Genomic DNA, 14,196 nt, shown 5'->3' on the forward strand with positions numbered 1-14,196 from the left:
AGGACAGCAGTCATTGGTTATCACAAGTAAGCAAACACTGACAGAGCACGCTATTGGCTGAAGAGAAGGACGAACAGCAAAAGGCACAAAACACCATTGGTTAGTAATCACGGATATGCTTTTGGCGGTTCCTGGGTCATTCGTGTGCTTGCACGTGCACATATGTGTGTATGTGTGTATGTGTGTGTGAATATGTGTGTGGGTCCCAGGCCTCAAGCAACCAGGCCAGCGGCTACAATTACAGTGACGGATGTGAAAGAACTGGGTCGGCTTCGCAAGAGATCTGCCCCTGGGACGACAAGACCAGCCAGAGCCCTGAATCAATACGCAACACATGCACACACAGGCAGGCAGGCAGGCACACTCACACACTCACACACACACACACTCACACACTCACACACTCACAAGGTTGCATGTGACAAACATTTACATAGAAAACCAAAGGACAGATATGAATAACACAAAACGGGACACGTACTACATGGAACAAAAAATGCAAGCAGGCAATCAGTTGACATATTTTTCCCATTTCTTCTGTGAACACCCAAAATCCAGATGAGTGCCTGCTCCTGTGTCCCTGTCTGACTCTCTGACTTTCACCCCCCCCCCCCCCCCCCCCCCCCCCCACACACACACACACACACACACACACACACACACACACAAAAGAGGAAACAAGCTCTGCAACTTGATGGTATCACAGAGGAAGTAGCCTTCTGTGAAATCTTCTTCGGTAGCATGATACGTAGATGTTTGGATATTTCAAAATTTCCCGTTGCCCCAAAGTCTATTTCAGGGGCAGTAATGTTAACAGCTCATCCACACATAACTCAGTGACATTTGTGGAATTTTTTTTTTTTTTTTGCTCATGTGTGTTGTGTGTTTCTGTACATGTTTACATGTGTGTTTGTGTTTCCTACCTCTGGCAGAAAGCTTCTTGGTGTTGATGATTTTGGCAGCATACTCCTGTCCAGAGGAGATCTTCACGCACCTCCTGACCACAGAGAATGCTCCCCTGAAATGAATACACACACAGGGAGATGCGTATTCAAAAAGGTCAATGCAACAATATGAAGTATGATCTATACCGACCAATGTACAAACAGACAGGTGTTTCAAAACAGGGGGCCCAGAAAAGAAGTGGTTTATTTTAAAAAGCTTGAACCAGATACTTTAAATTGAAAATGGTCTGGCTTCTTCTTTTTAATTTGCCAATAATGGGGGCCTGTGTCAAATTATCATAAATCTGACATTCGTTGCAGTTTGTGACTACAAGTCTGGAGGGAGATGTTTCCATGGTAACTTATTTAAAGCTGCTTCATAAAAAAGGGTTTTCTGATTTACTGAAATAAGCCTGGCTTAACAAATAACCTTCCTCGGTGAAACAATCCTGAGATGTCATAGATGACTAAATACAAATGTGGTTGAGCTCAAATTTGATCTTTTACAGTCACATTTTCACATAAATATATACAAAAGTCTAAATGCAGCAGCAATGCAGCACACAAACCCACTCACACACCACACCTACAGTACACATTGTCCTCATCACTACAGGAGACCACTAACACCAAACAAATGTGCCTACCAGCCCACTATTGTTTCAGCCGTGTTTTGGTGTGTCAGGCACATGTATGAAGATCAAAAAACTAGGTCAGCTATATTTGAGGGAGGAGAAGAGCTGAGTGCTGCATCTCTCATCTCTAAATGCAACCATGGAGCGGTCCGCCTCAGCTCCACTCCGCTCTGCAGCCATGCAGGCCGCTTTACTATTCAACCTCCATCTCTGTCCGTGTGCATGCCTCTTCTTTCAAATCCAATCTGTTCCCTTCAGCAGCGAATTCCCGTCGAGCTCCAGACAACATCAGAGATATCACAAACAGTTAGAAGCACTTGGATACAGACACAAGACAGACAAAGCTGAGAATGCTCATTACCTTAAATGAACCCTGCTCTTTCACTTACTTCACTTCTTATAGCTGACAACTGTAGCATGTCGTTAGCACACAGTGTTACATTATTTGGTTACAATATGAGAAATAACTTAAGCTTTGTGCCAATGTAATCACTAGCTACTGCTATGTGTATAGAAATGTGTATCATGATCACGTTATCTAACATCCTCTGGAGTGAGCAGCTTGCCACTAAAGCTTACCTCTAATTTATAGGGGATTTGGTAAAGGAAATGATCATAGCATAACATGTTACATAAGAAGTTCACTACACTATCCTGCATAGTTGGGCAGCATGGCACTGTGAAATGCATATGCTGACTGTGTCTGTAAAATGAGTCTGTACAGTCCAACATGATATAACGTACAATAACGGCACAGTTAAAGTACCTGTGCTTTTGTGTGTAAAAGAAAAGCCAGAGCAAGGTGCAGTGTTAGCAGCCAAGGCCATCTGCAATGAGGAAGGTTGTGTTTTTTTTAAGTCAAGTCAAATATGGTTCCAAAATTAGATGGCGTACACTGTACATGACTAGCTTGGAACATCTGATTATGTAATTACATAAAATGCTTCTCAAAGATAAAAATATGTTTGCACAGGGATGCAGAGAAGGGGTTCATGGGTGACCAAAGGTCACAAACTGATATGACACTAAATATCATCATCTTGAGCACATTTTTTTTAAATAGTCATTTGATATTACCATTTTGAAACCGATGCTGATATGTCTTAGAAATCTGAATGATTGTCTCCTTTAATTTCACTGAAGATCACAGGAAATATAAAGTATGTTATGGTCCTTTAAGTGTTGAATCTTAATTTATCAGTATATTTTATGACATCCCCTTATTGCCTTTTTCCAACATTTTACAGCATGTATATATCTTTTGAAACAATAATCTCGAGGTGATTGAAACATTAACAATATCCCGGATATCTGGTCAAAAAGAATGTGGCTAGACTGTATGTCAGTGTGAGGGGAAAACGGTGCTGCACACAGTAAAGGGATCAGGTGAGTTAAAAGGTACTACAAAAGCAATATGGCTGCATTATTAATGACAGATGGTGTAAGATGAACACAGGATGATCACAAAGGCAGGAGGCTGAGGCTGCAGAGGCGATTTCCTCTTCCTCACTAGAAACACAGGCTTCCATCAGGGGCGGTGATGGGAGATCGATTCCTACAGTAAGTGGGAGACAGTGGGTAACTGGGAGTACACTTATATCCACTGTATCTCTCTCTGCTTTGGCTGAACGTCAACCCAGGCTGCACACATCTGGGACTGTGTACACTGACCACAGGGTGCTGGGCAAACTGCAGGTCAGGCAGCGACCACATAAATAGCCTGTACACATACACACATACAGACATACATGTAAACCTATAGACACACGCTCTTAAGAACTGGTACAATACACATCCATGAATCTATGGATGGGCGCACGCACGCACACGCACACACACACACACACACACACACACACACACACACACATGCAGGTACGTGCGGATCTTTCACTCCCATTCTCTGTCTCTCTCTCTCTCAGGGGTGAGGAATTCCCTGCCTGTGTCTGATAATTGACCGCAGCTCGGTGCTTGGCTGGGGAATGTGTCATCGCCGACTACATGCTGTCGCATTACAGAGTGTGTATTTCTGTCACGCTGGGGGGAGGAAGGGAGGGAGGTGGGGTTGATGGACGGGGGTATAGAGGAAGGAGGTGGGTTACCAAATCTCACCATTTAACCCCCGAACACCCCACCCGATGCATTTCACCCCAGTTCAATTTACAACCCGGGAGTTCCTCGCCCTCCTGTGGCACCCCAAATGCCGAGATGCAACATCAGTGGCTGCACAGGATGGAGGCGAATGACGACACGCTCGACTCGACATCTTCTTTCGTAATCACAAAACGTAAGCAGGGCTACAAATGTAGCATTAAAACAAATAGGATGCCACCGCACAGGCCTGCATGATAGCCTACATGGTAGCGTTTTTAGCCACCCTGCATCATATGTTTCAAGGCTACACTATCAGCAGCGCGCGCAAGCACACTCACACACACAAAAAACGCACAGACACACACAAGAGCCCGGAATCCGCGTCCTTAAGCCAAGGCGGCCTATTGCATAACAGGGTGATATTTCATACAGGGATGATGCCAGATGATAAAAAAAAAAAAAAAAAACATGCTTCCTTACTTCCCCAGCTCCTCGAACAGCTGATATTCGTCGGTAAATCTCGTGCAGATCGTTAACGCCATCCTGAAGGAGTTGCCAAGGGGGTGTGAGGAGAAGCGGATAAGGTGCACTCACAAACAGTATCCACCACACACAGTCGTCAGCACCGCCCGGTTTTGTCCTGGACCTGCAAGCCAAACGGAGGGATTCATGCACAGCTGAAACGCATCGGCGAGAGCTCTGGTGGGATGACTTCTGCGGCAAAACACTGCCTGCGCGAGTGCTTCAGTGTGGGCAAGGGGGGCTTCCGGCGTTGTCGTTTGCTCTTTCTTTTATTTTCTTCACATGCAGCAGTTAGTCACAGCTCGTGGACGCAGCATTTTGTGTGCATGTCGGTATGTGGCGTGTGTCCACCCAGCGCTGTGAGTGTTGTCTCTCTGCGCGCCACAGACGCCGCACTACCGCACCTACCCCCGGCTGTGGGCTCAGTCCCGCCCCTTTGCCTGCATCTTCACACAAGCCAGTAATAATAATAATAATAATAATAATAATAATAATAATAATAATAATAATAATAATAACCGTACAAGTTTTATTGTAAATATTAACAACAGTACCATATACGTATTTTAATATAGCATACCTTTACATCAAAGGTATGTTATATTAAAATAAAAAAAGCTACCAGAAAAGAAAAGAAAAGAAAATGACCAGATTTGTTTATTTAAAATGAAATTTACCATGCACACATACAGAGAACCACACTATAGGCTCTGGAGCTAGGGGCTAAAAGAAGTAGATTCATTAAGCGTTCAGTAAATTGTTTATTCAAGCTAGGCTAGAAGATGTAAGGGATTGTATTATTGATCAGTTTTTTACATGTTTTCTCACAGTTGTAGCTGTTGATTTGTAGTGAAGTATCAGTGACAACACCTTTGTGAGAATATTTGCTAATCACAGCAGCAGTAAAGTTGGTTGCCTTACTTCATTCGTGACTTATAAGTAGGAATTCACCTGAATTTAATAGTTTTGTGTGTAGAATAGTTCTGTCTGGTAAAACTATAGCATTTATGGCATTAACTTTTTTAAAGAGGTATGCAAGTCTGTGTACCTAATGTATCAAAAGTATCAAGACACAGCTGCAAAGTGTGATTTCTTATTGTCATTTCTTCAAGAACACCACTTCATATCTCTGTATAAATTGGCTGAGAAAGAGATGTTGCAGTGTCTAATGCATTTTGTTTGTATACTCGAAAGTGGTCTCGAAAGGTTATTTCGTCAAAGTAATTTAATGGATTACTCTTGTCCACAAGTGCTTGTCTGGCTGACCTCGGTAGTGCTCATCTTCATTTAGACATTCCAGACAGTTCATGCTCCCTAGCCAACTAAGCAGAAGTTGAACCTGAAAAGGATTCATTTAATCTTAAACTTAGTCCTAGAGTTGCTCTAAGTTTCCCTTTTATAGTTGTTTTAATTCAATTCAGAACAGGCAAAATCCCGGACTACTTTAAGATAAGTCTCTGCAAGTCACTTTGAGTTAAGACAGCTCAAACAGGCATTTTAGTCTGGGACTAGGTTTAAGCCTTGTCTGTGAAACTGGCCCATTGTCTTTGAAGTAAGAGTTGTTGGCTACTATGTGGTTTGTTCAGCCGCAGCTGTAAATTCTTCACGTCAAATGAAGCCATAATCCATCAAACTAGAAACTGGAAATAAAAACACAAATTTATAACAGTTGTCAGTGTGAGTGAACAAAAGTTGTTCCAATTTAAAATCCTAGATTAAGTTAAAACTTAAGTTTGAACTTGTTTTCTTGAGTTTAATTTAGAGGTGGACATCACAAATAATTTTTCTGATTCCAGTGTTTTAGTGGCTTTCACGGTCTCTTAATATGCTTATATCTAAGTTCAATTAACTTGGCAGAGGGGGAACTTACATTTTGAAGCTGAACCACCTTCACATTCACACAGAGGTTTATTTATCCACGTGAGAATAAACTCAGGGAAAGTCCCGGTGGCAAGATAAACAGGTATCTGTCATCATATGGTTTAGCTCTGTAATGTTGACTAGAGTGACGTAACAGTCCAGTAAGGAAGTACTAAGAGGAAGTGGAATTCAGTTAATCTGGTGCAAACTTCAAGCACTTCTTCATGAGCTTTGAATAACTTTTATTGCTAGAATATTGCATTATTAGCTATTTTTGTGTTTTAGTCATTGGACAGTAGTTAATGATCTATATTTGAGAATATCTTTCCAATTACAGTGTACAGTGTCATTACAGTGATGAGAGATGAGAGTGATGATAGCGATCATACAGTGTGATTACAGTGTCAATTGTAAAATTGTCAAGTAAAGCATTAGGGAACATATTTCCTTCAATTCGTCTTGTTTACTTGGTTTTTTAATTACTGTGCATATTGTTGGTTATTTAGCTGAAATGCTCGATTGATATTGACAATCTCATCCTTGCAAATGACATATGACATGAAAGTCTAACTAATAATATTTATGAAAGACAAAATAAAGCAATTCCATTTTCAATTTCAAATGATCTTTTTTATTTTGATCAATAGGCCATATAGATATTATAGATACATTTCATAAATACATCAATAAATAATGCTAAAGACATAAATAAGCGACAAAAGAGGAGTAATCTAATCTGTATTACTGGACTGCTAGGAGCAGCCAAAATTGCCATAAAGAGTTGTGGCTATAACATATTTAAGTAACATACAAACAAGAAGAGACTTGTTAACAAAATTGCATGTTTGATACAAACATAATCGAGTGAGTAAATTCTATTGTCCACTTCAACAGTTGATCAGGACATCAAGCAGACCCCTGGTGTTAACATGAAATGAGGGTGATGACTCAGACATCTGATCAAACAAATACTTTAGGGTACTTTTCATTTGTCCATAAATGGCTCAGACTCATTGAAAGACGTCACTCGCCATCTGCTCAGCGTCTTCTGCTGCAGAGAAAAGAAACACAAAAGAGTCATTAGTTTGTGTTTCAAAAGCGATTCGGACATTTTCTGTCACATTATCCAGTTTAACTACCAGCTACTGTATGATTGACCTGTACTTACTTGGACATGATCTTCTGAATCACTTTCTTCACCCAGGGAGCCTCGGGGTCTAGGCAGACCTCTTGGCCTGTCTTTTTCAGAGTAGCACTGCAACACCAAACAAGATGCGGAGACACAGTCAGGACAAGTAGACTTTGATGAAAACCTCATGCCAAAGCCAACAAGGGACAATGACAAAATTTCAAAGTACCAACAACATCACTATCTAGATGGGACAAAGGCTTTGAAATGAGGTCTTACATGATCTCTGTGTCCTCGCAGTGGGAGTTGGCAGGAATCAGTTCCACCTTTGCAATGTGGCGGCCAATGGGTTTGCTCTCTGTCTGGATGCAGCGGCAGTGCAGCTCTACTCCCAGGCTTCTCAGACTCATCCCTGTAAGGATACAAGAGTCACATGTGGTCACACAAGTGCAACAGTGATTGCTCGTACATCTATGTGCACTGTAGCAACAACAAAGTAGTGAGAGTTCACTTGGCGAATAACAAAATAATCTTACCTTCACTGATGGACAGGGAGTTCAGGAGCACCATCATAGCAATGACAATCACTCTGCCGCTCTTCATTTTGCCCTTTGAAAATTCTGCAACAACGAAACCAATAAAAGATAAAAATGTCCTTCAGAAAGCCCTCTGACGAAGACTGAAGAATGTAAATGTAAAGTGAGGAAGGTGTTTTCTATTCTGCTCTATTCTTCTTCTTCTTGTTCAGCTCCTACTCTCATCTACCTTTCCTTTTTCTTTGCTCAGCTGCCTTCTCGCTCTGCTGTTTGAATCTAGCGCTGAGGGAAGGCTCCTTTTATAGTCTCCTCCTGGAAGTGAGTCATTTCCAAAGCTACTTAAAGTTGCGAAACCTGGGATTGTTTGCACATGAGCGGGAATTTACAGTCCAAGGAGCAGAAAAGACATCTGTGACATATCTGGAGAGATAACTAATGCGGCATAATCCTTTTGAATAACTCGGTGACTAAAAAACTGTAAACCAATTGATGTGACAGGAATGCTTGAGAAAAATTCTTTACACATTAGGTATATGATGTTATTGCTGTCAACACTTTATTGCACACCAATCTCATGAACTACAGATTGATCAACTTGTAACTGATTCATGGATGACATGTAATAAAATTAACCATTCGTTGCAATCTGTGAATGAGTGGCTGACAAATGTGTTTTGCCATCCAAAATTTCACCAACAGGAAGGGGCATTTGTTGTACAATTCCAATCATGAACTTTTCACATACTCTGAAAGCTACTTTTTAAGAAAATAACAAAGAATTTCAAAACACTGCTCAGCATGCATTGCCATATTTATTGCTGTTAAAGTTCAATAGTGGCAAGTGGGTGTCAAACACCTTTATTGCACAAGTACATAATTGCTGAAGTTCATCAAGGTGAATACTTTGTACATTCAGACAATGCACACCAGCCTAATGTGCACTAACATGCTTAACAGAATGTGTTAAAGCATTCTTGTGGCATTTAGAAAGAGACAGGGAGAAAGCTGGTGTCTGACACTGAGTTTATAATCCGGCAGTTTAATTTAATACATAGACAACAATACAATACAATGAACTTTTGACATTAATAGACCGAAATCACGTTATCGCAGAGTAAACTCATCAAGTGCTAACTCATTGATTTTGACACATCTAAAGCAACTCCGGGAGACATGCCAAAAAATCCCAGTGAATCAAAGCCTGACACAACCTCAGCAAGCTCAAACATGCATCTGATCACAGCCCTGACGCCACTGAAATCACTGTTGCAGAGCAGAAGAGAAGTATTGGCCAACTTCTGACAAGGGGGACAATCTTGTGGTTTTTAGACTAATGCTTGAGTTGTTGCACCACTTAAACAATACGTGCTGATTGGAAGATTTTGGACAGGAGAAAAGATTATGTCTGTTAACAGCATGACAGTTTTAATTTAGTTTTTTATTTCTTTAGAAAAAAAAAGGAACTGAAATAATCAAGATTAAGAAGATTAGGAAGCATATCCCCTCGGGAACAACACATTTCCTTTTGTGGTCATCACTGGTCAGACTGTACAGAAATTAAAAGTATATGTGAATATCCTGTTTAGTTAAATAGAGGATGTGATAAACTTTGCCGGAAAGTTTTTTAAATGTATGTTTTTTGCTGTTTTCTTTATCATTGTGGTGATTTTCATGTAATGGCATGTGACCAGCATGAATTAAGAAACATATGACCATTTCCACGTATTGGTTTTTCCCCAGACTTACCCTGGGGTCAGAGTGCTAATATTAGATGATTTTTAAAATAGAAAATATAGTGAAGAGAGATGTGTTTCAGCAGGTCCGTGTACTTATGGCATCTCATGTCTTTAGATACATAACAAAAGAAATGGTATATCATCAAGAACACTTTCATTAGGCTACTGTTACAGATATGCGAAGTTTCATTTTGTAGTGCATGATCGGTGCCCCACACACACACACACACACACACACACACGCACACACACACACACAAAAGAGGAAACAAGCTCTGCAACTTGATGGTATCACAGAGGAAGTAGCCTTCTGTGAAATCTTCTTCTGCAGCATGATACATAGATGTTTGGATATTCCGAAATTTCCTGTTTCTAGCACAGCTTCAGCTAAAACCTTCATCATTGCAGAAAACTAAAGCTGTAAATAGATATCAATATATCAAACTCAGACTAAACTCTAAATTGGCCCTACATTATGATCATGGGTAACGCGTGTTATGGATTTCATTAAAAATAAATATTGGATGGATTGTTATAACATGTGTCTTTGCAACTGCTGGATGGAAAATTCCAATGACAACGGGTGATCTATTGACTCTTCAGATAGTGGCGTCAGCAGGTCAAGGTTTTTTCTTTTCTATACAAATATCTCAATAGAAACTTTCCAGCTGGTCAGAAAAAATATTCAAGTGAGACATACCAGAAGATTGCAGAAAACGGACAAGAATTGCTTTGCAACTACTCTAACAGTGGCTTTGTCCTGGCAAGAAAACAGGGCCCTTAGTCTTAATAAGTCTTAATTCAGTTTTTTGACATATGTCACCTTCTTCAGCTTTGACCTTATCAAAACAATGCATAGTGCAATACGGTACTGCATAGCCTTCAATAACAGAGCAGAGGATACTAGTATAATACTGATAACATTCACTATCACTGCCTTATCAAAAAGCATGGTTTAAAACACAACCACTGGCACATGCTGACTAAACACTGATTACAAAAGACAGAGGCAACAGGAAGAAAACATGAGCTGGGAAAATCAGGAATGAATCATAACCCCCCAGTCTTGTTTGTGGTTTATTTATGTTTGAAATGTAAGCTGATATGAATGCTTAAGTACATATGTGTTGCTTTAGTCGAAACAGGCTCCATTGTGATATGTATACAAAAGCAAACAATTGGTTTCACTTGAACAGGGGTTGCAGGAGGTGACGGCTTACCAAGAGGACACTCAGAGGTAGTCACTCTCTGGGGTTCTAAGTGAATGTCAGGCACATTTTGGGGAATTTACAAATAGCTGGCTAAACAAGGGGTTGAGGACTGGAAGCTTTTTTCCCTCTCACGCAAAAGTCTGGGGCAAGGGTGTCTGTCTCTGAGGGTGGTTGGTGCTGCTGGAGTTTACATTCCTCATGTGTGTAAAAGTGTCTGTCTGACGTTAAGTATCATGCCAGGACAAGTTTGCTGGCTTGTCATAACGAACAACTATATGAAAAGACTATTAAACTTCACATATTCTACACTTAAACTTTAGTTTTATGCAGCACATATTTACACTGATATTAAAAAAAAAAGGCCCTGTCTTATTCTTTGAAAGGATTATATCCATAATCTACATGTGGTTATACTAAAAAAAAAAAATTTCTGCACACTGATTTCTGCATGTGATTTCTTTGAAGGAGAACAGAAGTGAAATTGCCCAGCAGCATTTTGAGGATATAAATCAAAAGAGGATGTTGAAAATACTAAAACTCGAGTAAACAGTTTGCTAGTTACACGAATCCCAGAAAGTTCTCACTTCATTCAGTCAGCTTTACTGGAAGAATTCCAAAAGAAACCTTTTTAAAGATTAGTTTGTTTGGCACACATATCCCACTTGTAAGTGTCTTCATGTTGTGTGGCCACAGTTGTGCAGCAGAAGTAGTGGAAACTATTTTTGAAGGGAAAATGAGTCTTCTATGAAAATTCAGAAGAAAATATCCCAAAAATGTGATCATCAGCTTACTAACTAGACTGGGGCGGTGAGATCGAGCGATATTAATCAAAGTGTAACTCTGCAAGCAAAAAGAAAAGAAAACAGTGAAGAAAATCAGTTACTTTGGCACTGTTTAATTATTACCGTCATAGATCCCAGAAATCTCATTGCTCTGCATGAGATCACAAGAGAGGTCCGAACTCTAACTTCAGTCCAAAAACAATGAATAATGCACTTAGCTCCAACTGGGCTGAAAAAAACCCTTTCCTTGGAAAAAGTAAGGGAGGGAGAAGGGAAGGGAAGAGAACAGTTCACCGAGCAGACTTGCACAGTTGAAGTGCAGTGAGCATAACTGCGCAGTGAAGAGCTGAGCTTTATCTGTCAGCATCTACTGACTAACGCTAGTTATTTAAAAAATTTAACCATATCTCTGACTTCAGCTTCAGAGCAGATATGTCTATCATCACAACTGTGGCACTCCTGGTTTTGCTGACCATCCCTGAGGGTGAGTCCAATCTGTCAATCAATGTTAAAATATAAGAGTAGTTATCTCTTGGGATTTTACATTTAATGCCTTACTTTCCATCCATGCATTCTGTGATTTGTGTCAAGTGCCTGTTTGTGATATGCATTTAGATATGCATCCAGATGTTGACATCCTTCATTGACCTCTCACAACCTCAGGCATCAGTCTGGGGGATCCAGGTATGACTCGGCGATGTCGATGCATCACCAAGGAGAAAAAGCCCATTGGACGTTACATAGGAAGCGTGGTGGTGAACTCTGCCAGCTCCCACTGCAACGACATTGAGATTATGTAAGCCCCGGGATCAAAATCCACCAGCTTTACTGTTCATTTGTCCTTGAATGAACCTGTGGGTGTATGGGTCTGTTGTAAAAATGTAAAATGGCATGGTGTTATACTGTGTGTGATGTCTCTGGTCTGTCTTTGGTCCTGCAGTGCCACTCTGAAAAAGGATGGGCAACAGATTTGTCTGGACCCTGATGCTCCATGGGTCAAAAAAGTGCTTGGCAGGAGACTAGTTGAGTATGTCCCTCTTTGCAGTATTTTTTGTAAATGTGTGATACATTAACATGAGAATAAGACTTTATTTGAATCCTTCATGAGCAGTATGATTGTACAGTCGGAGGAACACCTCTATAGAGAAGGGTATTTTGTTACCTTAGGGTTGACTGAGAGGCATCTCTGATTATCTGATGGCAGCAGGTTAAAAATTTATTCCTTGTGTTTACACACTTAGTCACAGATCAAGGAAGTAAATGGAAGTTTTCAGCAGAAAATTGTTTCACCTCATATTTCCCTTTCCTGGAACCTGTTTGATAATAAGTAAACATTAACTGGCAAAAGGAGTGGGTGACCTATTAACACCAAAGGCAACACTTCCTTTTGAAACTGAAACTCATACTTTATATTTCTTTTTTTTCTTTTTTTTTTCAGGCAGATGAAAATACTGAATAACAACCCCTAACAGTCTAGGGTCAGATCTTATAAAAGACACATCTTCATCACCAATGAAGTTCAAGGTGGATGCATCGATCGCATCTATGGAGCACAAAGAACTTGTTTTGCATAATGGGAAAGACTCACGTGGCAGCTGTGGTACTCTGTGTGAGGGTGTGCCTAAATCATCTACCCACCTTTTAAATTTTACTGGGTTTCCTGAGAGTGTTTACACAAACCTATAATCTGAAGAATATGTTAAACATCATATCTCTACTTAATTTCAGTTAAAATACTTGTATCTCAATTGTATAATAAATGTAAAATGTGAAATTCTGTTCTTTATCCTGTAATGCTCAGCAATATGGAAAAACACAAGCACAGGCTGATCATATATTTTAAGTGCAAACTTGTGTGTCTGGGTGGTTTTGAAACATGTGAAGTAGTAGAGACTTAGATATCACTTTGACAAAACCAATGATCAACAATTGGATGGGGATGGGAGCCATGGAAACACAGTGTGTTTAATTTGATATTACCTATGATATTAAACCTCAAATTTTCAGGTTGGACTTCACATTATTCTCCCCCAGAGGTCAGACAGGATCTTTTTGTATTTTGTCTCTTGAAAGAGCATAAAGAATATATCAGCAAATTCTGTTTTATGAAAGCATGTTTTACAAAAGGTTTGTCTGAAATAGTACTGTTTCCTACTACACACTACTATGTCCTTTCACACATCGTATATCCTGCATCACAGAGGCATAAACATTGCATTCTCAGTGGGAAGCCAACGCCCTCTCTTGGACAAAAGTGCACACCATCAGGAATATGTTTTTCTGGCTATAAAATTAACTTCTTCATTATTTCATTATTATTCATTGTTTGTTTTTGTCATGTCAGGTTTAGTTGCCTGCTTTGCAAAAAAGTTTAATAAAAAATGTTTGAAAACAATAAAGCTGTACTTAATCCCAATAAGTGTTTTTGACTAGAGCCAACAAAAGCAGTTTATGGTTCTTGCTAAACTGGCTGTTGTGCAATAGCAAGGCTTTTCAAAGCCAGTCATTGTATCAGTGCTGTTGCTTCTGGCAAAGGCTACAAAAGAAATGTAGACGTCACGAGTAGCCTATTTGTTATATTGCTGTTTATTCAAAAGAAAGTGAGATGAATTTATTTCTACTTGATAGCCTATATATTGTATAAAATGATGGAAGTCATATCATTCCTCAACCAACCATTTACTGTATCTTTGGTAAAGCTAAGTATTAGTAGCTTGCCACTCTAGTCCAGACTCGCCTTTACTGAT

General features: G+C 39.9%; 3 protein-coding genes across 18 annotated transcripts in view; 1 reads left to right on the forward strand and 2 right to left on the reverse strand.

Annotated features, from left to right (window-relative positions):
- camk2d2 (calcium/calmodulin-dependent protein kinase (CaM kinase) II delta 2) overlaps window positions 1-4,608 on the reverse strand; it is a 35,156-nt gene extending 30,548 nt beyond the window's left edge. For 7 of the 14 annotated variants that reach the window (XM_056371370.1, XM_056371367.1, XM_056371364.1 and 4 more), the window contains exons 1-2: window positions 4,154-4,606; window positions 924-1,018 (exon numbers count right to left, since the gene is read on the reverse strand). In XM_056371370.1, coding sequence (XP_056227345.1) covers window positions 924-1,018; window positions 4,154-4,215 — 157 coding nt within the window. In that variant the 5' untranslated portion in view covers window positions 4,216-4,606. Of the gene's footprint in view, window positions 1-923; window positions 1,019-4,153 lie in introns of all 14 variants that reach the window. The other 7 variants (XM_056371371.1, XM_056371365.1, XM_056371366.1 and 4 more) reach the window with 2 other exon arrangements.
- A 2,055-nt stretch (window positions 4,609-6,663) lies between these two features.
- On the reverse strand, window positions 6,664-8,007 carry LOC130166391 (interleukin-8-like). 2 transcript variants are annotated; one of them, XM_056371963.1, is made up of 4 exons: window positions 7,721-8,007; window positions 7,464-7,596; window positions 7,224-7,310; window positions 6,664-7,103 (listed from the first exon to the last, which is right to left on the reverse strand). In XM_056371963.1, the coding sequence occupies exons 1-4, from the start codon at window positions 7,785-7,787 to the stop codon at window positions 7,094-7,096; spliced, it is 297 nt and encodes a 98-aa protein (XP_056227938.1). In that variant the 5' UTR covers window positions 7,788-8,007; the 3' UTR covers window positions 6,664-7,093. The 2 variants fall into 2 exon arrangements, with proteins under 2 accessions (XP_056227938.1, XP_056227937.1); XM_056371962.1 differs by having other exon boundaries at window positions 6,664-7,106; window positions 7,721-8,006.
- A 3,676-nt stretch (window positions 8,008-11,683) lies between these two features.
- LOC130163595 (interleukin-8-like) lies at window positions 11,684-13,868 on the forward strand. 2 transcript variants are annotated; one of them, XM_056367897.1, is made up of 4 exons: window positions 11,684-11,933; window positions 12,113-12,245; window positions 12,390-12,471; window positions 12,888-13,868. In XM_056367897.1, exons 1-4 carry the CDS (start codon window positions 11,882-11,884, stop codon window positions 12,906-12,908), a joined length of 288 nt encoding a protein of 95 aa, XP_056223872.1. In that variant the 5' UTR covers window positions 11,684-11,881; the 3' UTR covers window positions 12,909-13,868. The 2 variants fall into 2 exon arrangements, with proteins under 2 accessions (XP_056223872.1, XP_056223865.1); XM_056367890.1 differs by having other exon boundaries at window positions 11,710-11,933; window positions 12,390-12,476.
- Window positions 13,869-14,196: the final 328 nt, after the last annotated feature.

Source organism: Seriola aureovittata, chromosome 3 (genome assembly GCF_021018895.1).
Source record: "Seriola aureovittata isolate HTS-2021-v1 ecotype China chromosome 3, ASM2101889v1, whole genome shotgun sequence".
Classification (NCBI taxonomy): domain Eukaryota; kingdom Metazoa; phylum Chordata; class Actinopteri; order Carangiformes; family Carangidae; genus Seriola; species Seriola aureovittata.